General features: G+C 29.3%; 3 protein-coding genes across 5 annotated transcripts; 2 read left to right on the top strand and 1 right to left on the bottom strand.

The window, feature by feature from the left end:
• Nucleotides 1–4,543: 4,543 nt before the first annotated feature.
• Nucleotides 4,544–8,285, top strand: LOC108454370 (phospholipase A I-like). Of its 3 annotated transcripts, none has more exons than XM_053019552.1 (12): nucleotides 4,544–4,675; nucleotides 4,838–5,068; nucleotides 5,178–5,390; nucleotides 5,467–5,709; nucleotides 5,787–5,949; nucleotides 6,017–6,277; nucleotides 6,376–6,497; nucleotides 6,785–6,949; nucleotides 7,105–7,297; nucleotides 7,391–7,527; nucleotides 7,610–7,748; nucleotides 7,850–8,285. In XM_053019552.1, the coding sequence occupies exons 3-12, from the start codon at nucleotides 5,178–5,180 to the stop codon at nucleotides 7,996–7,998; spliced, it is 1,785 nt and encodes a 594-aa protein (XP_052875512.1). In that variant the 5' UTR covers nucleotides 4,544–4,675; nucleotides 4,838–5,068; the 3' UTR covers nucleotides 7,999–8,285. The 3 variants fall into 3 exon arrangements, with proteins under 3 accessions (XP_052875512.1, XP_017608300.1, XP_052875513.1); XM_017752811.2 differs by having other exon boundaries at nucleotides 4,563–4,721; XM_053019553.1 differs by having other exon boundaries at nucleotides 4,563–4,721; nucleotides 5,149–5,390.
• A 2,894-nt stretch (nucleotides 8,286–11,179) lies between these two features.
• Nucleotides 11,180–14,068, top strand: LOC108454764 (phospholipase A I-like). Its single transcript, XM_017753332.2, has 10 exons — nucleotides 11,180–11,658; nucleotides 11,720–11,968; nucleotides 12,076–12,238; nucleotides 12,302–12,562; nucleotides 12,655–12,776; nucleotides 12,864–13,028; nucleotides 13,109–13,277; nucleotides 13,356–13,492; nucleotides 13,577–13,715; nucleotides 13,799–14,068. The coding sequence occupies exons 1-10, from the start codon at nucleotides 11,452–11,454 to the stop codon at nucleotides 13,957–13,959; spliced, it is 1,773 nt and encodes a 590-aa protein (XP_017608821.1). The 5' UTR covers nucleotides 11,180–11,451; the 3' UTR covers nucleotides 13,960–14,068.
• Nucleotides 14,069–17,794: 3,726 nt separating this feature from the next.
• On the bottom strand, nucleotides 17,795–19,844 carry LOC108454229 (pentatricopeptide repeat-containing protein At1g61870, mitochondrial-like). The gene is made up of 2 exons (XM_017752618.2): nucleotides 18,522–19,844; nucleotides 17,795–18,071 (listed from the first exon to the last, which is right to left on the bottom strand). The coding sequence occupies exon 1, from the start codon at nucleotides 19,721–19,723 to the stop codon at nucleotides 18,527–18,529; it is 1,197 nt and encodes a 398-aa protein (XP_017608107.1). The 5' UTR covers nucleotides 19,724–19,844; the 3' UTR covers nucleotides 17,795–18,071; nucleotides 18,522–18,526.
• Nucleotides 19,845–20,050: the final 206 nt, after the last annotated feature.

The following is a 20,050-nucleotide window of genomic DNA, read 5'->3' as shown; positions in this document are numbered from 1 at the left end:
TAAGGAAAAATCATCCATAAATATGCCAAGCATGGGGTAAAAATATGTATATATTATGGTTTATCAATGCACTCGCTGCATGGAAGGTGGAAAGTGTGTGTTTCAGGCCTCCATCTTTCCACCAACACGTTGATTAGTGCCAAATCGAGTTTGCAGGCCCTAGACATGCGAGATGCTGTAAGAATCCAGCTGCTTACAAGTGGCCACGAATTTTAGGGATCGCAAGCTTTCCCATATTATGAGTGAAGCACTCCAGAACATGATCATCCACCTATTTGCACAATAAGAACAATTTCAAATTAAAAAAAATAAATTTAACATTATTGAAATTAACGAAATTTAAAATTTTTGGCTTACCATTGCTAATTAGGTAGCAAAAATATGCATGTCGTCGAAACGAATTAGAGAGACAACCATTCGTGAGAAATCGATTTGAACAAATAAAAACGAGATAATTAAAAAAATAATATTTTTAAATTAAAATATCAAAAATTTTAAAACGAGTGAGTTGAGAGACTTGAAAGGGTTTGAGAAAGTTGAGAGAGTCGCGAGAGTTGAGAGATGAATGTGAATTTAAAAAAAAAATTTGAGGGGGATTTATAGGGTAAAAAAATTTAACCGTTGGCATATTTATTTTGTACCATTGGCATGGCAATGTTCAAAAAGCAGTTGCTTTTTTACCATTGCTGGAAATAGCGTCTAGCTGGAAGAGCTTTCCTGACACCTGTATAATAAGCTCGTCCAGCAAAACACGTTTTTCATTTAAATCGATCTATTTTCTTAATAATTTTAAAACCAACCTAAAGACCTAATTAATTTAAAAAATACCTAAAAACCTAATTAATTAAAAAAAGGGCCTTTACGCCATTTTTTGCCGAGAAATTTATATTTCTTGAAAGTTGAATGCTAATGATGGGCTTTCCATTTATCGCAAATCATAATGCCACCAAACTCAAGCTGAAGTATCAGTTTGAAGACCTTTCCAACGTCTCCCTTTTTTTTTTTTTTTTTTCTTCTGGCCAGACTTTCCAACACGTCTTTAGTGTGCTAAAATTCTATAATTAATTTGATAATAAATTAGTATGATTTTTATCCACTTATTTTTATTAAATAATGTACAAATTTAAAGGTTATAATTTGCTCAGAATTTTTATGTTGTTCAGATATTTAGAATTTAATTTTCATATTTTTATTTTTAGAAGTTTAGTTTTTTCATTTTTGAATTTAAAATTTAGATCTATTTGTTAACACTATTAGAATTCTTTTGTATTGGTATGGTATTTTGAGGGACTTGAATTTAATAAATAATTTTAATTATGCTAACAATTCTTAAAATTCACATAATCATTTTAGTTAGAATAAAGTATTTAGTCTAACTAATAACATTATAAAAATTAAGGTATCAAACTATGTCAAAGTTAAAGTATATAGGTTTAGATCTCAATTTAGAACGAAATATAGAGATCAATTAAAATTTAATCATTCTTATAATCTAAAAAGTAGAGGGATTTGAATTGAAATTTACCAATAATCTTCTCATGTAAAAAGAGAGGATAAAACAAATGAACATGTGTCCATTGTGAAAGGACTTAATTATATATAAGTACGAGTGAATTACATCATTAGTTATTAAATTATGGATAAATTTTTATTTTAGTCGCTAACTAAAAATAAATTACAATTCGATTACTAAAGTTGTATGTTTTCTATCAATTTTATTTTGATTACATGTAAAATGATAAAATTTAAATTTTTTAAAAATTTAAAAATTCAAAAACAAATAAAAATAAGAGTAGATAAATTTTCAAAAGTAGATCAAGTGAGAGAAAATGAAGGAAATTTTTTAAACCCTCCAAATTTTCTCTTTGTATTAGCTATATAAAATCTCTAATACCCAATCTTTAAAAACATTAAAAAGTATTAAGCAAAATAATTGGTTCTATTTTTTTACCTCTTTTGTTTTTGCCATAACTTTTTCTTACAAGAAAAGAAAAATTTAGAATATCATTTTTTTTACAATTTGGGTTTTGAAAAATAAATTTATTGAATTAAAATTTTGAATTGAGTTTGAAAAGAAAATTCTGTGGCATATTTTGTATTTTTGCTAGAAAATGACTTCGTAGTCAATTTTATAAGCCTATGTAATATTAGTTCTAGATATTCTTGAGGGCATGGAACTTGACTTGAAAATATTATTAATTTGATTTTGAAAACACGGAAGAAATATGTAATGATCTAACTTTTTTTGTTCTCTTTTTAATTTGTATTGAATGATAATTTTCCTTATTTTTCATACATATTAGTTCTTCAACAACATTTTTCAGATTTTGTTTTTCTAGAATTTTTAATTTTTAAATAATTTTGAGAAATTTTTATAATATTTATATAGAATCGGGTCAAATTAATATAAAATATAAATTTTGGGATCTAAAATTGTTATTAAATCAACTAAAAAGTGTCACTTAATAACAATTGACCAAATAATAATAGTTTTGAAAACTTTATTGACCAAATTATAACTTTTTAGTGAAGTGACTAAAATGAAAATTTACCTATAATTTAGAACTAAAGATGTAGTTTACCCTAAATATATAAAATATAATACAGTTTAATGCGTAAAAGGAAAAAAAAGGGTGAGAACATGTGAGTTCATTGGTCTAAATAAAGTATTACGTTTTAGATTCCAATCACCCCATTATTACATAACTATACTTTATTAAAATTTTGAAGTATTTTAATTATTAATACTAAAAATTCGCATATAGAAATCATAAATTTTAAATTTAAATATGTATTTAAAAATAATATATAATAAATAAAAAATATATTATTTCAAATTAATAATTATAACAATACATATGTAATATATACTGAAACTAAAATAAATAAATAAATAGTTTAACTTATGAGTAAAAAAATTAAAATAGGTGAATACATAATATTGAGAATATTAAATGTACTTCAATTGTTTATCATGTTATTACCTTTTTCTATAGCACGTCAAAAGTTATCAAGTTAGTGAAAAGAAAATTTAATATTAAAATTCTGTATTTTAAAATTAAATATCGAGTTAACTTGTAATACCAATGCAACGTGTGGCATTATCTATATGCACAAATTTGGTGAGAGAAAACATTCTATGTTAAAAGTTAAATTTTTTAAATTTACTCAATGATTATTATTAGTGTATTGGTAAAGAATTTGTTTATAAATCTATTAAACGCAGTTTAATTTTTTAAGCATGTTAATTTTAGTTTTATTAATAGTGTAGATTGTATTAACCAAATTGTTTATTAAGATGTTAAATATTTATTTGAATATGAAATTCAACATATTTAAAAGGAGAATAAATGATACATTATCGACGATAGGTTTCAAGCATTATTACTTAATAATAAGATGATACATTATCATTGGTGCAAAACAAAAATATATATATTGAAGGGTTTAAAATAAATATAAATAACTTTATTTAAAAATATTAATTATAATTATTAAATATAAATAAATACAAAAGCATCAAACCGAAACTCAAAAATCAAAACTTAAAACCCAAAATTTAAAATTCAAAAGCCAAAATTGAAAACCAAGACCCAAAAGAGAAATAAAAATATAATTAATATTTAATTACGTTTAACAAAGTTAATAGTATTTATTTTATGTCCTTCAATATTTTTATTTTACACTAATGATGATGTATCATTTTATTATTAAGTAATGGTACATGATATGTATGCACCGATAACGCACCATATATTAAATCATTGTTTTAATGGTTATTGAAAGTTAATATTCACTTTACTTTTTCGTATAATAAATATGAATTTAAATAATGAATATCTAAAAGTTAATACCCATATCAACTATAGATAAAAATTAAAATATTTGAATATAAATATTATCCAAATATGTAATATCTAATTCCACAAAAAATATAAGTAAAATATCTATAAATATTACCCAAACTAATTAGTAGACTAATAAAATCCTAAGGTAATTTTACACTTGTCCCAATACATGAATTTGATTGTCTTAAAGCAACTCACTTTAAAACTAGAGATCCAAAATAGAAGAGATATGTTTTGAAACACAACTTTTCATTTTGACAAATTGAGTTAAAACGTGTATCTTGACTTCGTGTTTAACCTTGTATGACCCCGAGTAAATATAACTGAGTTCATTAGACTTAAATTAAGTGCACTACAATTATATAACACGAAACTTTATAAAATTATAATACATTCACTGTTTAGTTTTGAAGGAATTAATTACGATAGTTTGAGTTGCTTTGGTAATGGAATATAACGTTGTTCCGATAACACATTCACTATTTAGCATTTCGAAAATTTATATGTACAACAAGTATAATTATATTGATAAAGTTAATGATTGAATCGTTAACATATTAGTCATAGAAAGAGATAGGAAAAGTGTAAAACTACAATAATTTTATAGTGATGTTTATAAAAAATAAAATTGTTGGTAATTAAAAAATAATAAATACTGCAAGATACAGTTAAGGTTAGAAATATAAAAAAGCATTAGGAAGTGATTATAAAAAAATGAAATGGAAATGGTGCATTATAATAAAAAGAGATGGACAATGTAATAATATTAAATTGAATTATGTAAGGATTGTGGGATGATACTCAACTGATTGTCTTACCAGACACAAGTGAGTAACAGCATCTCTCAGATCATAATTTTGATTTGTTTTTATTGTAAGTGGGAATCAGTACATTCAACATTTAATGCAAAACCCTTCTTTTTTTTCCAAACTAAACTCCTCCATTTTCATATTTATTTCTTTCTTATCCTTTGCTTTTTTTTTTTTAAGTATTTTCGTCCGAGGCGTCGTCGTCAACGGCCCCCAACGCACTGTTTAACACCTCATTGAGGGATTTCGCGACGGAGAATCGGTTTTTGAGGTTGCGATCGGAGGTTTTTTGAGGTTGAAGATGACGGCGGCGCGTGATTTTCAGTGAAACAGAGGATGCTGTATGTGGAAAGAGTGAAGTGAAGCCATCGTTTTTGAGTTGATTTTGAAGAAAGCTTTGTCTCATAAAAGGTAATAAGTTAAAGCAAATATTAGCTTCTTTTTCTTTTTTTCTTTTTTTGTATGCTTATGCATAAATCGATAATCAAAAGTGTTTTGTTTCTTTTGTTTGTGTTTGCAGATGGAGAATAGTTCATGTTTTGTTGCATCTAAGCACAGGCTCAGTACCTTTTTCTCCCTCATATTCCGTTCTCCTACTTCCTATCATCCATTGTTAGCCTCTGCTGTGTCGAAGCTAATAATGCAAGACCCGGGGAACCGTTTACTTGTTGGTAAAGATGAGAAGTCAGTGAGGCAGCTCATAAGAATGTTAAACAGTGACAATCGCCGTTCGGTATGTTGCTTATACGTTGTTCTTTTTTCATGTGATTTATCGTTGTTGTTCTGATTTATCATTTTTTTATGGTCAGGTTGAACAAGCTTGCTCTTCTTTATCAAATCTTGCTGGTAATCTTCATAGTGAATTGTTAATAAAATGCGACATCATGCAACCAATTGAACATGTTTTGAGGTCTCCTTCCCCTGAAGATCTGGTCTCTGTGCTGCAAGTTGTGGTCACACTGGCCTTTGGGTCTGATACTGTAGCTCAGAAGATGCTGTGTAATGATATTATGAAATCATTAGAGATACTGTTTGGCCATAAAAACCCAGAGGTAACTTTCTGCTTTTTAATTGGTTCTCTTATATTTAAAGGCTGTGCATATAATTAGCCTTTTATATGTGAAATCAGGTGCAAAGGCTTGCTTTGCTATCTGTTGGGAATTTGGCCTTTTGCCGAGAGAATCATAACATTCTTGTCACTTCTGAAAACTTGAGGGAACTTCTCATGCGGCTGACGGCTACACCCGAGCCACGAGTAAATAAAGCTGCAGCTCGTGCTTTGGCAATTCTTGGTATGTTTCTTGGATTTGATTTGGGTATATTTAGATCATAGGATCATCGTATTATGTTATTTTGTAGGAGAAAATGAAAGCTTGCGCCGTGCTATTAAAGGGAGACAGGTACCGAAAACAGGCATACGCATACTTTCGTTGGACGGAGGTGGCATGAAAGGTCTTGCAACTGTGCAGATCCTTCAAGAAATTGAAAGGGGAACGGGAAAGCGAATGCATGAGCTATTTGACCTTATATGTGGGACATCAACGGGTGGCATTTTCGCTTCTGCGCTTGGTATTAAATTGATGAGCTCAGACCAATTGGAAGAAATATACAGAAATCTTGGTAACTATATGCTCTGCATAAAGAATCATTATTCATCAACACTGTATATATACTTGTAGTTCACTTTGTTTATAGTGTTCCCTGTTTTGACTTTGTAGGGAAAGTTGTTTTCTCTGAACCTGTGAAAAAGAAAAATGAAGCCGCAACTTGGAAACACAAGTTGGACCAGCTTTATAAAAGTTCATCACAGAGTTTCAGAGTTGTTGCAAAAGGATCTAAAGTATGAATCTTTCTTCTATTGTATTTGAATTTGTGCTTATTTATTGGATACTGCTAGTGTTCCGTTCATGTTTTCCTTGAAAATGTATGTACATGTGTGCATGAAGATGGATGAATAATTATATGAAATTATATCCCAAACATTGTGATCACACCTGCTGCAACTTATTTCTTATTTTTATTAGAGGTATTTCGGCATGGTAAGGTCGATACTTCAAATGCCTGTTTGTTCACCTTTCAAAATAGCCTTTTCTTTCAGAAACACACTTTTAACATTTAGTATTGCAGCACAATGCAGAAAAGTTAGAGAAGTTGCTACAGGACATGTGTGCTGATGAGGATGGTGATGACATATTAATTGAGACTGCTGTGAAAAACATTCCGAAAGTTTTTCTCGTGTCAACTTTAGCGAGTGTTACGCCTGCGCAACCTTTTATATTCCGCAATTATCAGGTCTGAGGTCAACTGTTCCTTTTTTGATAATATCTAATTGAGTTCAAGTATTATGTTGGCCCTCTAGATATAAGTAGACTAGTTTATCATCCAATATGGTAATATCTTAGTAGATGTAGTAGTTTGTTTATATGTTTATATTTCTTAATGTGCAGTACCCTGTTGGAACGCCCGAGGTGCCTATTGTGACGTCTAAAAGTTCAGGAACCACTATGCTAGGATCTCCAACTACGGGTACCCAGGTTGGCTGCAAACGAAGTGCTTTTGTTGGAAGTTGTAAACATCTTTTGTGGGAAGCTATAAGAGCATCTTGTGCTGCTCCATATTATCTTGATGACTTTTCCGATGGTAATTTCTTCTGCTCGATTATGTTAACAATTAATTCTCAAGTATGTCTAAGCTTCTCAACCTTTATATTAAGTTAAGATATGTTTTACATAGGTGTATACCGTTGGCTTGACGGTGCTCTATTGGCAAACAATCCAACTATCTTCTCCATACGAGAAGCACAACTTCTGTGGCCTGATACTAAAATTGATTGTATAGTTTCAATTGGATCTGGCTCTTTGCCTACTAAGGTAACCTTTTTTTCTTTTTGTGTGCGCCGTCTTAACATTTCCATTACTTCATGCCATATACTTATGAGTATCTCCATTGTAGGCTCGAAAAGGTGGTTGGCGATATCTAGATGCAGGGCAAGTGCTGATCGAGAGTGCATGCTCTGTAGATCATGCAGAGGAAGCTTTAAGGACGCTGTTACCTATGCACCCTGAGATCCATTACTTCCGGTTCAATCCAGGTACGAATTCTTACTTCCTTGTACCATTCCGCATTCGAGATTCATTACAACCGTGGGGAAAAATGAATAATTATGTGTAAAACGGATGTCCCTGGTTGCAGTGGATGAACGATGTGACATGGAGCTGGATGAGACGGATCCAACAATTTGGGCAAAGTTGGAAGCTGCAACGAAGGATTACATCGATAACAATTCGGAAACTTTCAAGGATGCTTGTGAAAGACTTGTTGCACCATTTAAAAATGCGTAAGTGGAGAGAGTTATAAATATAAATCTCAACAACCAATCATGTATTTTGTTGTTACAGTGTAAAAGATATAAATGTTGTAAATCGTATTACGTAGATGAAGAGAGAGGGAATAAGAAAAAAACATCTGAGACCTCTTTGTGATGAATCAGATGAGAGCAGTAATAAAAAAAAAAACTTTATTTTTTATTTATTTATTTGCAGAAACTCTGAATTAAATCAGTGTTAACTTTTGTTTTTTTTTTGGAAGTTACGAATATTAAGTTTCAAAAAAATGTAAATTTTGTAAACTATACCCTGTCACATAATATTATCCTTTTGTTATTATTAGGATAATCATGTTCTTTTACTCACCATATTTTACCTTTCATGTTCAAAATTCCTAACTGTGTTTGTATCATTAGGGACATTTAAAAATTAGAATTTTCATAAAAGAAAAAAATATCCAAATCATAAGGACCAGCTGGAATTTTTGTTAAGAAAAATAAATCATCATAATATCATCTTTTAGGAAATTTTGGTAATAAATAATAGGGTAAATATACATGTTAAAGCCATTAATTTTTCTTTTTAGCAATTTTTAATATTTAATATTAAAATTTTATACATATAAGTTTACTTATAATTTGTATTTTATTATTAAAATTACATTAATAATTTCTATAAAATCCACAAACTCTAAATTTGTAGACCCTAAAACCCTGCGCCTTAAATAATACATTTTATAAAAATCTAAACCCTAACTCTTAGAATTCTATAATCTTAGCATGTTTAAAATCCTAAATTTTATATCTATAAATCCTAACCCCATGTTTAAAATAAAATAGGTAAAAGGAATGTTAGAAAAGATTTTTCCTAAATTTGGTTTAATTGAAATATAAAGATTCTAAATTTAAATCCGAAATTCAATAACAATCAACCAAAACTTAAATAATGCAAATTATTTACTAAACTTCACCTTTTAGCTTTTGATATCAACACTAAACTCCAAAATCATGACTCATGCAAAACTTTAATCACCAATATTTTAAGTGTTCTAAATCCCATTTTAGGAAAGGTTTTGGTTTGGTTGGAGCTACAGGCTAAATTACTTTTGATATATATATATATATATATATATATATATTAGGTTAGTCTTGGATATTCTCTTTAAAAATTTTAAAATTTATGTCTCAATATAAGAATAAGTACTAAGTTTAAGTTTTAATATAGAAATAATTGTTAAATTTATTAATTAACTTAAATAAAAAAAAATTTAAATCCCAACATAAAAATAATTATTTAATTTAGACCCAATAAAAAAACAATTACGAAATTGAATGATTTGTTTACAAATTTAGACCCACACAATTATTTACTTGTTCCAAAGCACATTAATGTGACATAGCCTGACCATTAGCCCACACACCATTGCCACACCAACCAACCAGCCAATTTGTCTCATTCATTCATTCAACCTTACCTTTCCATAAAGCAAGAAGAAAGTGATTGCATCTTGACTTCGATCAATGAATCCAACATTAAACACCCAACCAATTTCATTTTCCAACTTGCTCAGATTACATGTTTTATTCTAAATTAATTATTATAAGTATTAAATTGAATAATTAATGTGTTCAAACGTCTCATGTCCTTTTCTTACCATTATTCTAACTATAGTTTTTTTTATATGTATTTTCAAGGGATTAATTTTGTTAAAACTAAATTCTTACCACTTATTTTTCTAAACGTAACATATACATTGTAACCTTTTTTTTTTTTATAATTACAAAGTTTCTTTTTCATATTTAAAAAAGATAAAAACAAAGTATATAATATTTATCTAACTATAAAACCTCACCAATTTTAAAATAAGTTAAAATCAAATTCTTTCATGGAATTAATGAAAAAAGTTTGATTAGTTGAAAATATATATTTCAAAAAGTAGAGAACTTAAAAGGTTAAATATTTCATTCTACTTTATTCTTGATTTATAATTTAGTCCTTGTATTTTTATTTTAGGAATTTATTCTCTCTACGTTTCATATTTCAAGATTTAGTTTTAGTAGTTAACATTATTAACATTATTTTGTTAAATTTAAGTTCATTAGGATATCTTTTTAAATTACATAGTTATTAAGTGAGTATGTTTTTATTTCAAAATATCACGTTAATAAATTTAACAAAAAGATTTACAAGTTTTAACAATTGGACTTGAATTTTAAAATCTAAAAAGTAAATGAATAGATTCTTAGAAATAAAAGTACATAGGCTAAATTTTAAATTTGTGAAGAATGCAGGACTTATAGCATGGCATTTTAACTTACTAAAAATATCAAATTATAATTAAAAAAGACTAAATGCTGTTAAAATTATTTTTAAAATTCAAATTCATTACAATGTCTTTTTTATTATTATATGGCTATTAAGTGATTTTTTTATTTTAGAATGTCCCATAAATAAATTTAACAAAAAATAATAATATTAATAATCGAACCTAAATTTTGAAATCGAAAAAAAAGAGAACTAATTTTCTGAAAATAAAAGTACAAGAACTAAATTCCAAATTTATTAAAAGTACAGTCCTTATGGAATATTTAAACTACTAAAAATATCAAATTACCATAAAAGACTAAACTTGACAAAAATACATAGTACAATGACCTTCTAAACAAATTGACTTAGAAACAAAAGCTCCATTCCAAAAACAGATTTTTTTTTTTTGTAAAACAACCCCTAGTAACTCTCAATTTTGAAATTAAGTAAATTGATTTCTCTAAAAAGTTCGGAGCAATTTAATCTTTATCGTTTTTGAAAGTTAGACAATTAATCACATAGTTTTGATTAGTAAAATAACAAATTTAATCCTTAACATTTACATATTTTTTAATTTAATTTTAATTTAAAAATTAACAAATTTAGCCTCAACATTTGCATAAATATTGTAGACTAAATTTGTTAAATCAAAGCCACGTAGATAGAATGATTATATTTTGAGAATTAAATTTGTTATTATATTAATTAAAGTTATATACAAAATTATTAATTTCAAGATTAATTATCTTTAATTATATACTTTTAAAATTGATAAAAATTAAATTATTTTAATTTTTTAAAAAGTTTAATTTACTCAATTTCGAAAATGAAAGGATTTTTACCCATATTTTTTTTGGTACCACAAGAAAGCTCTGTTGTTTCTTTTGATATATATGATATCATTGACAAACACTTTTAACAGTCTCAAAAATCATCACCGTGAAATGTAAAATAAACGTTTCACCATAATCTTCAAGCACCCTCTTAGCTTCCTCCAATTTCCCTTATTTAGACAACCCTTGATTCTTCAACACGAACTCAAAGATCTAGATTCTTGGGTTTACAATATAGGAGGTTGTAGACCCGGTGTGGGGTGGCATCGCGGCGGATCACGACGGTGGAGTCGGTGCAAATACCGGTTGTGTTGTGTTGGTGTTGCAGATGGAGAACACTTCATATTTTGCTGCATCTGGACACAAGTTGGGTGCCTTTTGCTCTTTCATTTTCAGATTCCCTTATTATCCCTTTGTAGCCTCTGCAGTATCCAAGGTAATACTCCAAGACCTTGGGAACCGTGTACTCGTTGGTAAAGATGATGAACCAGTACGGCAGCTCATTAGCATGATAAGCAACGACAACTACCATGTGGTAAGTTCCATGTTCTTGTTCTCTGTTTCATAGTCTGCTTTTTTACGGCTTATATTGTCAGGTCCGACAAGCTTGTTCTTCTTTATCCACACTTGCTGCTGATGTTTCCGTGGCAATGAAGTTAATGAAATGCGACATCATGCAACCTATTGGAGCTGTTTTAATGGTCTCTTCTGTCTCAGAAAATCTGGTTTCAGTGCTGCAAGTTGTGGTCACATTGGCTATTAGATCAGATACCATAGCTGAGATGGTGGTAACCAATGATGTTCTTAGTTCATTAAAAGTACTTTGCGTTCATAAAAACCCAGAGGTAATAAACTAATAATAACTTTCTGATTTTTTTTTATTGATTCTCTTCTATTGATTCTTGAATTGTTATGTTTATGCATGATGAATGAACCTTTTGTTTTCAATCAGGTGCAAAGGCTTGCTTTGTTAGCTGTTGGGAATTTGGGATTCTGTCCGGAGAATCGTCATGAACTTGTCGCTGTCGAAGGCTTGAGGGAACTTCTTGTGCAGCTGACGGCTACGCCCGACCCACGAGTAAATAAAGCTGCAGCTCGTGCTTTGGCAATTCTTGGTATGTTTCTTGGATTTTGAGAATCTTTACATCATGGGATCATCATATTATGTTCTTTTGTAGGAGAGAATGAGAGCTTGCGATGCGCTATTGGAGGGAGACAGATACCAAAACGAGGCATTCGCATACTATCGTTGGATGGAGGTGGCATGAAAGGTCTTGCAACTGTGCAGATCCTTGAGGAGATCGAGAACAGAACCGGAAAACGAATGCATGAGCTATTTGACCTTATATGTGGGACATCAACCGGTGGCATTTACGCTGCTGCACTTAGTATTAAGTCGATGAGCGCGTACCGATTGGAAGAAATATACAAAAATTTCGGTAACTATATATGATCTGCATAATGAACCATTTGTTCATATGTAGCTGTAGTTTCACTTTGTTTACTCTATTATCCTTTTTTGAATTTGTAGGAAAAGTCGTTTTCTCCGAACCTGTGCGGAAGGATAACAATTCTGCAACTTGGAAAGAAAAGTTGGACCAACTTTACAAAAGCTCATCACAAAGTTTCAGAGTTGTTGCAAAAGGATCCAAAGTATGAGTTTTCTCGTTTCACCATATGCGAATTCATGTCGATAGAGTTACTTGACAATGTTTAGTGACCATGTGAAACTATTTGCAGCACAATCCAGATAAGTTAGAGAGGTTGTTAAAGGACTTGTGTGCCGATGAGGATGGTGATGACCGACTAATCGAGTCTGCTGTGAAGAACATTCCAAAAGTCTGTCTCATCTCGACTTTAGTGAGTGTTATGCCCGCTCAGCCATTCGTATTCCGTAATTATCAGGTTCGAGGTCAAGAGTTGCTGTTGCTATTTTGTCATCCATTATGGCAGAATGTATGCATTTATACATTCTTAATGTGCAGTACCCCGTGGGAACACCGGAGGCACCTTGTGTGACATCTGAAAGTTCAGGAACCACCGCTCGGGTTAGCCACAAACAAAGTGGTCTCATCGGAAGCTGTAAATACCAACTATGGCAAGCTATAAGAGCATCTTGTGCTGCCCCATATTATCTAGATGATTTCTCAGATGGTATTTTTTATTTTCTGCTGGTTTTCAGTATACAATTTTGTTTAAAATTTGCCTAAGCTTGTTACATTTCTTATATAGATGTATACCGGTGGCGAGATGGTGGTTTAATGGCGAATAATCCGACAATCATTTCAATGAGAGAAGCACAACTTCTATGGCCTGATACTAAAATTGACTGTTTAGTTTCCGTTGGTTCTGGTTCCGTACCTACTAAGGTAACTGCCTATCAGAATTGTGTGGTTAATGAGCCATTACTCCATGCCATCGATTTTACGAGTTATCTATCTCCTCCGTTGCAGGCACGAAAAGGCGGTTGGCGATGTCTAGATGCAGGGCAAGTGCTGATTGAGAGCGCATGCTCGGTGGACCGAGTCGAGGAAACACTGAATGCATTGTTGCCTATGCACCCCAAGATCCGTTACTTCCGGTTCAATCCAGGTAAGAATCCCGGGATGTATCCATAACTATATTCGAATGTAATCCTTGATAATGAAGTTTTGGTATACGATATAATGTTGCAGTGGATGAACGTTGTGACATGAAGCTGGACGAGACTGATCCAGCAGTTTGGCAGAAGTTGGAAGCTGCTACAAAAGATTACATTGAAAATAATTCGGAATACTTTAATATAGCATGTGAAACACTGGTTCAAGCCTCTGCTAATAGGGATACTGAGAAATAAAAAAACACTTGATCTTTGTCTGGTCGGATCAGTACAAGACGATGGAACTGTCTTATTATGTTGCCTCTTTTGAATTTACAATAAATATACTCAACACCTCCTTCAATTATACACTCAGAAATAATTTAATCCAAAATTCTTGTATTATTGAAACAGAAAAACTTATTAAATCTTTTCAATAATATCACATGTTTTCGTTTAAAAATTAAACAAGATTTTATATATATATTGGATTAATATAATGCGTTAAAAAATTTTGGTCTCCCTAAAATGATAAATTTATCATTTAATTTTTAAAAACTTTATAAAATTACATTTTAACTCTCTAAAATTTATAATTCATAGTTAATCCTTTAAAATATTTTTTTTACTTCGTTACCATTTTTTTTTGTATTGAAAGAGATTTAAGTTATTTATTTTAGGGATAAAAGCTCAAAATTGAAAGAGACAGTGACCAGAAATTTTTTAATGAAAAATTGGACCCACAATTGAAAAATGCATTTGAAAGATATTTTAGGCCCACATGGATTTGTAGAGTTGGGACCTTCTTTTTAATTACCCAACAACCGTTGTTTTTTAGTAGGGGCCGATCAGTTTAAGTCAAGAAATTTCAGAAAACCAAAAATCGATTTAAAAACTTGAAATCGAATTGAAATATATTTGTTATTAAACATATATTCAATTTTAAGTTTTTATGATATAAAAATAATTATGTTCTATTTAAAACAATGAAAATAATTTAAAAGTTATTCAAATATTTATGAATTCTTTTTTTGAAAGTTTATCAAATAATATTCAAAACCCATAAAATAAACCTCATTTTGTCAAATTATGTTTATCCAAAACCAAAATTTAATATAGAAAAATCAAGAACTGGACAAAATCAAATTATGGACATTTAAAAAAAATCGAAACAACCCAACCAAACCAAACTGATAACGCCCCTAGTTCAAGATTTTAAAATTTTAATTAGTGGTAAAATTGGTTATGTTATCAATTTATCAGTCCAAAAAACCTGACCGGTTTAACTAAATAAATATTAAGAAAATCATAAAAATATTTTTAAAAAAATTCAATCATCCAATTCAACCATTTCCTTACTCAACAAGTTCGGACCGATACATTAGTTTATTCTCAACCTGGCTAGCTCGTCCAATTCAAATAACCATAGTTGAACTTGAGCTTGAGAAGGATAGTGCCACAGTAAGCCAAAATCATGTATTTTGTTTTTAAGGTATAATGCTAAATTTAGTCCTTGAAATTTATATTTTTAGTTAATTTATTATTTTTTAAGTTAAATTTTGCTTTTAACCTTTCAAAAATCGAATTAGTATTTTTTAACAGAATTATAACAAAATTTTAAATTTTTAAATATGGTAGTTTGCATAACAATCTTCAGATATTTCATGTTCTTTTTGAATTTTTATTAATTTTTATATTTTTTAAAATTATATTTATATCATTTTAAAATTATTCTTTGATGTGACATATAATACAAATAACATCATGTTAGCATGAAGTACACGTGAACTAACATGTAGGTTGTGATACTAACATCATTAAAAATTTAACAATTTAATAATCATTTCCATTTAAAAAATGATTTGATTTTTTTAAAGGTAAATGATTAAATTTAACTATAAAAATATCATAGATGTTGAGAACTAAATTTTATTTATGATTATTTTCAATTTAAGGTAAAAAAATAAATTATAATATATATTTTTACTATTTTAATATAAAATATGTAAAAAAATTAAAAATTCAAAGAAGATTGAAGTTAAGGCCAGTGTGTCCGTGTGTGCCCTTTTAATTAGCATTGTTGTTTGCATTGCTTATGAGATAAAAATTGTCATTAATGGCAAAATAATGCCAGGGTTAAATTTTTTATTTGAGATTTTAAGTATTTTGTATTGTTGTTAAAAAATGTTTGTAAGAAATAAAATATTTATGTTAAAACATGTATATATTTGAAATGATGTTAAATTTTATTTATATTATGATATTTTAATAAAATATAAAAAAAATATTGTTAGTATTTTGATATATGAAATATAAATTTTTATATTTTGAAACAATTAATATGAATTGTTTATAAAATTTAATTTGAATATATAAAATATATTTTAAATATTAAAAATAATTATTACAAAATCATATATTATATATTTGAAATAAATTTTAGTTAAACATAATTATATACCCAATATAAATATTACATAAGATACTTTAAATTATAAATGAGAATTAAAAATAGCATTCGGTCCTAAATATTAATTGGTTGCATTAGTAGTATTGGTTATTTCAACTTTGCCTTGTTATTGCAATTCATAAAAAATAATAATAATAATAAATATTAATTAAAATTGAGTTAATTTTAAATATTAGAATCACATATAACCATTGATGTTGTAAATTAATAGAAGTTCCATAAGTGATTAAATAATAGACTCAAATGAAAATATCCTTAATTTTCAAAGTCTTTATTATTATTATTAAATATTTAACTTAAATCATAATTCAAATATAATAAAATATACTAAATGAAATATAAATTTTAAATATAAAATTTTAGTAAAATTTAATTTTAATATACAAATCATATTTATAATTTATAGTTAATATAAAAGGAATATATATAATATTTTACACTCAAACTGTTTTTTGAAAAGCTAAAAACTTACATTAAATTTTCAATTTCTTTTTTGACTTGAAAAGTCTATTTTAAAACAATTTATTTAATTTTAAAACTATCGATTTAACATTACTGCAATCTTGAAAATAGATTTGAAAAATACATTTTAAACTCGATGTTAAGCACACCTTTAGTCTCCACCTTTGCCATCATGTTTTTAATGAAATTTTGTCTAATTCAACTAAAAAAATTTGAATTTAAGAGTGTACATTCAGTTGATTCAGCTTTTTTATATCAAAATTCAAATAACTTAAAGTATCCATATAAACTCAATTTAAGGAGTCAAATTGAATAAATTAAACCAAAAATTTCCAATTCAATTTTTAAAATCTTTTTAAGTTGAAAAAAATCTAATTGAAGTTACGTATAATTTTTTCATTTAAATTTTTCATTTTATTTTAAAATCATTATAAAAACATTAAAATTTAAATCAAACAATTTTTAATCAACTCAAAATATATTTATTTTCTTACATGGCCAACATACAATTCTGAAGTTTGCTATTGTTCTTAACAGGTGTATATCAATTTGAGTTTTTTTTTAATATATTAAATGATAAAAAATAAAATGAACATCATAAAAAATTAAATTATCAATTTAAGTTTTAAATATTATTGTGAATTGGCTTTTAAATTTTATTAGGTTTGGGCTTTTAAGAGCGTTAAGTTTTAATGAGTATTTGAATTTGGGTATGTAAATGAGTAATAGCTTATGACCTTAATCGATTTATTCAGTTTAAAATGTCAAAACCAAAAACCGACCAAATAAACCAATTAAACTGACCATGAAAACCGATTAAACCAAAAAACTGAAAAAAGAAAAGAGATTATTTTGGTTAGGTTTTTTCGGTTTAGAATTTTTTTGCACACCCCTAATTAAACACAATTTGCTCCAAATAATTGACTATAGACCAAATTGAAAAGGAGTGCAAAAATTGAGAACTAAATTGTTATTATACCTTGCATATAAAGCGCCAAAATAAGGCTTCAACTATAGACACTTTTTTGGAAATAGTAGTTAAAGCTCTCATCAATGTAGAGTCTATTTTCCTCCTTTCTGTAAGGTACATAAACCAATTTGCTTTGCAATAAAAGAGAAAAAAATGCAATCCAATATACAGTACAATGACTTGTATGGTAGTTTTACCTTTAAAAAGAGTTGGTTTTCATTAAATTCCTAACTTTCAAAAGGAAAACGAAACAATAAAATAGACATTCAACAAAAGCAAAATGCAAGATGGAGAAATCAACCTAATTAATTACCTGAAAATAACCTAATGGGATAAACACGATTCGCATAATACGTCGATATAAGATTGTCTTCTCAAGTCCAGCACCCTAATGAGCAAGGCCCAAACTCTGATATTGTCATCCCCTCCCCATATCATAAATTGTACCAGAAAAAAAGAGATTGCTGCCTACAAAGTAACTTTCGAGAACTAGCTCAATAAGTTTCATAGCCTCAACCATCCAATCAAGAATATATCTCAATCAATCTTACTTGTCAAAGTCAAGTTTCATCAATTAATCCAGCATTAGAGCAAAATCAGCAGCACTTCCATCATAAACATCAACTTCATAACAGATTTCATTCAAAAATGGAGATAGCTGTTTACAGTAAAGATCCCAGGACATCTAAAATAACTTATAAAACAAGTCTCCATAAGAAGGAAAAAAAGTTATTGTTGGGCATAGTTCCACTGCCAAAATAATCCTAGTAAAATAAAATATGCTCTTCAAAAATTCAGCAAACAAAATGAAAACAATTCATCCTTCATGAGTAAAAAGGCCCTACTTATTTCATTTCCATGCAAAAATGTAACTGATTAATTTTAATAAAAGACTCTAAGATAGGATACCCTGCTTACCTTCTCTACTGGGGCAAATCCTTTTCAATTTCATCCCATGCATCTGCATTTTTGGAGAACTTCTCCTTAACATTCTTTATAAGTTCCTTTGCTTCCTCAACTTTAGATATGCTAGCAAGTCCTTTCACGAGAGCTTTCATAGTTGAAAAATTCGGAACCCAATTTTTCTCCATACTTTCTTTACAAAACCTCAAAGCAGTCTCAAAGTCCCCACTTTGACACAAGAAATACACCAATGTAAAATAACAATGACTATCAGGCTTCAAACCTTTATTCACCATACTCTTAAACAACCTCTTAGCTTCCTCCAAATTCCCTTCCCTACAAAACCCATAAATCAAATGGTTATATGTAGCCGAATTCGGCATTATCCCTTTTGATAGCATCCCATCGAGTAAAGCCTTTGCCTCATTAGATTTCTTCAACATACACAAGCTCCGAATCCTTATATTGTAAGTACTAACCCCAACAGAAACCCCATGTTCCTTCATCAAATTTAACACTTTCCCAACATCTTCATATTTCTCCTCTGCATAAAAACCAGCTAACAAAGTCCCAAAAGTAGTAGCATTTGGTTTAATCCCTTTGCTTTTCATATCAACCAAAATGGAATACACTGAGGACGATGACCCAGACTCACACAAAGCTTTAATTGCAGTATTGTAAGTCTCTAAATTGGGTTCAATGCCATACCTTTTAGGGAATTCCACGAAAATTCTCTTCGCTTCTTTATAATCCTTCGCCAAAATAGCCGCCACAAGCAAAGCATTTAGGGATTTCGTCGAACGGCAATACCCCTTGTTGTAAAATTCGTCAAACGTCGTCAAGGCATGGTTTAGCATCTTGGCTTGGCCGTAGAGGATTAAAGAATGGGAAACGAAACGCTCGTGTTGCAAGTCGGGACGTGAATTGAGTTCACGGAGGAAAGTATCGATGGATTGGAAATGGTTACCTTCGGAGAGTTTGGAGATTGCGACGGAGAAAGCGATCCGGTCGAGGTGGAAAGTCGGGGTGAGTGAGGCGGCGCGGCAGATATTGAGGATGCGGTCGGGGTTTTGCTCTGATTTTAGGAGGGAGAGGGCGGCGCGTGTTTTCTGGTGAGCGCTGAGAGGAGTGGGTGAGTCTGGAGAGAGGATGGAGAAGCGACGGAGGTGGAAAGATGCAGCGGTTGCCGAAGTACGGATGCGGGAGAACAAAGCCATTGTTTTTGAGGTAATTTAGGGTTTAGGGGTTTTGCTTTAGGTGGAGATCAGTGTCATTTGGAATGGTACACTGAAAAAAGGAGGATCCTTTTACTGTACCCAAAACAGGATCCGGAATGGACCCGACAATGGAATTAATATACTTAGTTTGATTTTAATATTTGCTTAAATTTTTTATATTTTTAAATTTTTACATAAAATGATAAGTTAAATTTTTTAACCTGATATCATTGTAATATCAATCATTAAAAATTAAAATCCAAAAACTTATAAAATTTATTTATGTAAAAATTAAATTATTTTTATAAAAAATTTAGAGTTTTTACT

Source organism: Gossypium arboreum, chromosome 9, assembly GCF_025698485.1.
Source record: "Gossypium arboreum isolate Shixiya-1 chromosome 9, ASM2569848v2, whole genome shotgun sequence".
NCBI classification, from domain to species: Eukaryota; Viridiplantae; Streptophyta; class Magnoliopsida; order Malvales; family Malvaceae; genus Gossypium; species Gossypium arboreum.
This window is presented reverse-complemented; position numbering and strand designations above follow the sequence as displayed.

What these genes read in the sequence shown, in the direction of transcription:
- LOC108454370 (XM_053019552.1), top strand. Translation starts at nt 5,178, where the DNA reads ATGGAGAATAGTTCATGTTTTGTTGCATCTAAGCACAGGCTCAGTACC. An exon ending in TCGTGCTTTGGCAATTCTTG is followed by an intron (nt 5,950 to 6,016) that starts GTATGTTTCTTG and finishes GTTATTTTGTAG; the next exon opens with GAGAAAATGAAAGCTTGCGC. An exon ending in CTGGCTCTTTGCCTACTAAG is followed by an intron (nt 7,528 to 7,609) that starts GTAACCTTTTTT and finishes TCTCCATTGTAG; the next exon opens with GCTCGAAAAGGTGGTTGGCG.
- LOC108454764 (XM_017753332.2), top strand. Translation starts at nt 11,452, where the DNA reads ATGGAGAACACTTCATATTTTGCTGCATCTGGACACAAGTTGGGTGCC. An exon ending in GCGTTCATAAAAACCCAGAG is followed by an intron (nt 11,969 to 12,075) that starts GTAATAAACTAA and finishes GTTTTCAATCAG; the next exon opens with GTGCAAAGGCTTGCTTTGTT. An exon ending in CTGGTTCCGTACCTACTAAG is followed by an intron (nt 13,493 to 13,576) that starts GTAACTGCCTAT and finishes CCTCCGTTGCAG; the next exon opens with GCACGAAAAGGCGGTTGGCG.
- LOC108454229 (XM_017752618.2), bottom strand. Translation starts at nt 19,723, where the DNA reads ATGGCTTTGTTCTCCCGCATCCGTACTTCGGCAACCGCTGCATCTTTC.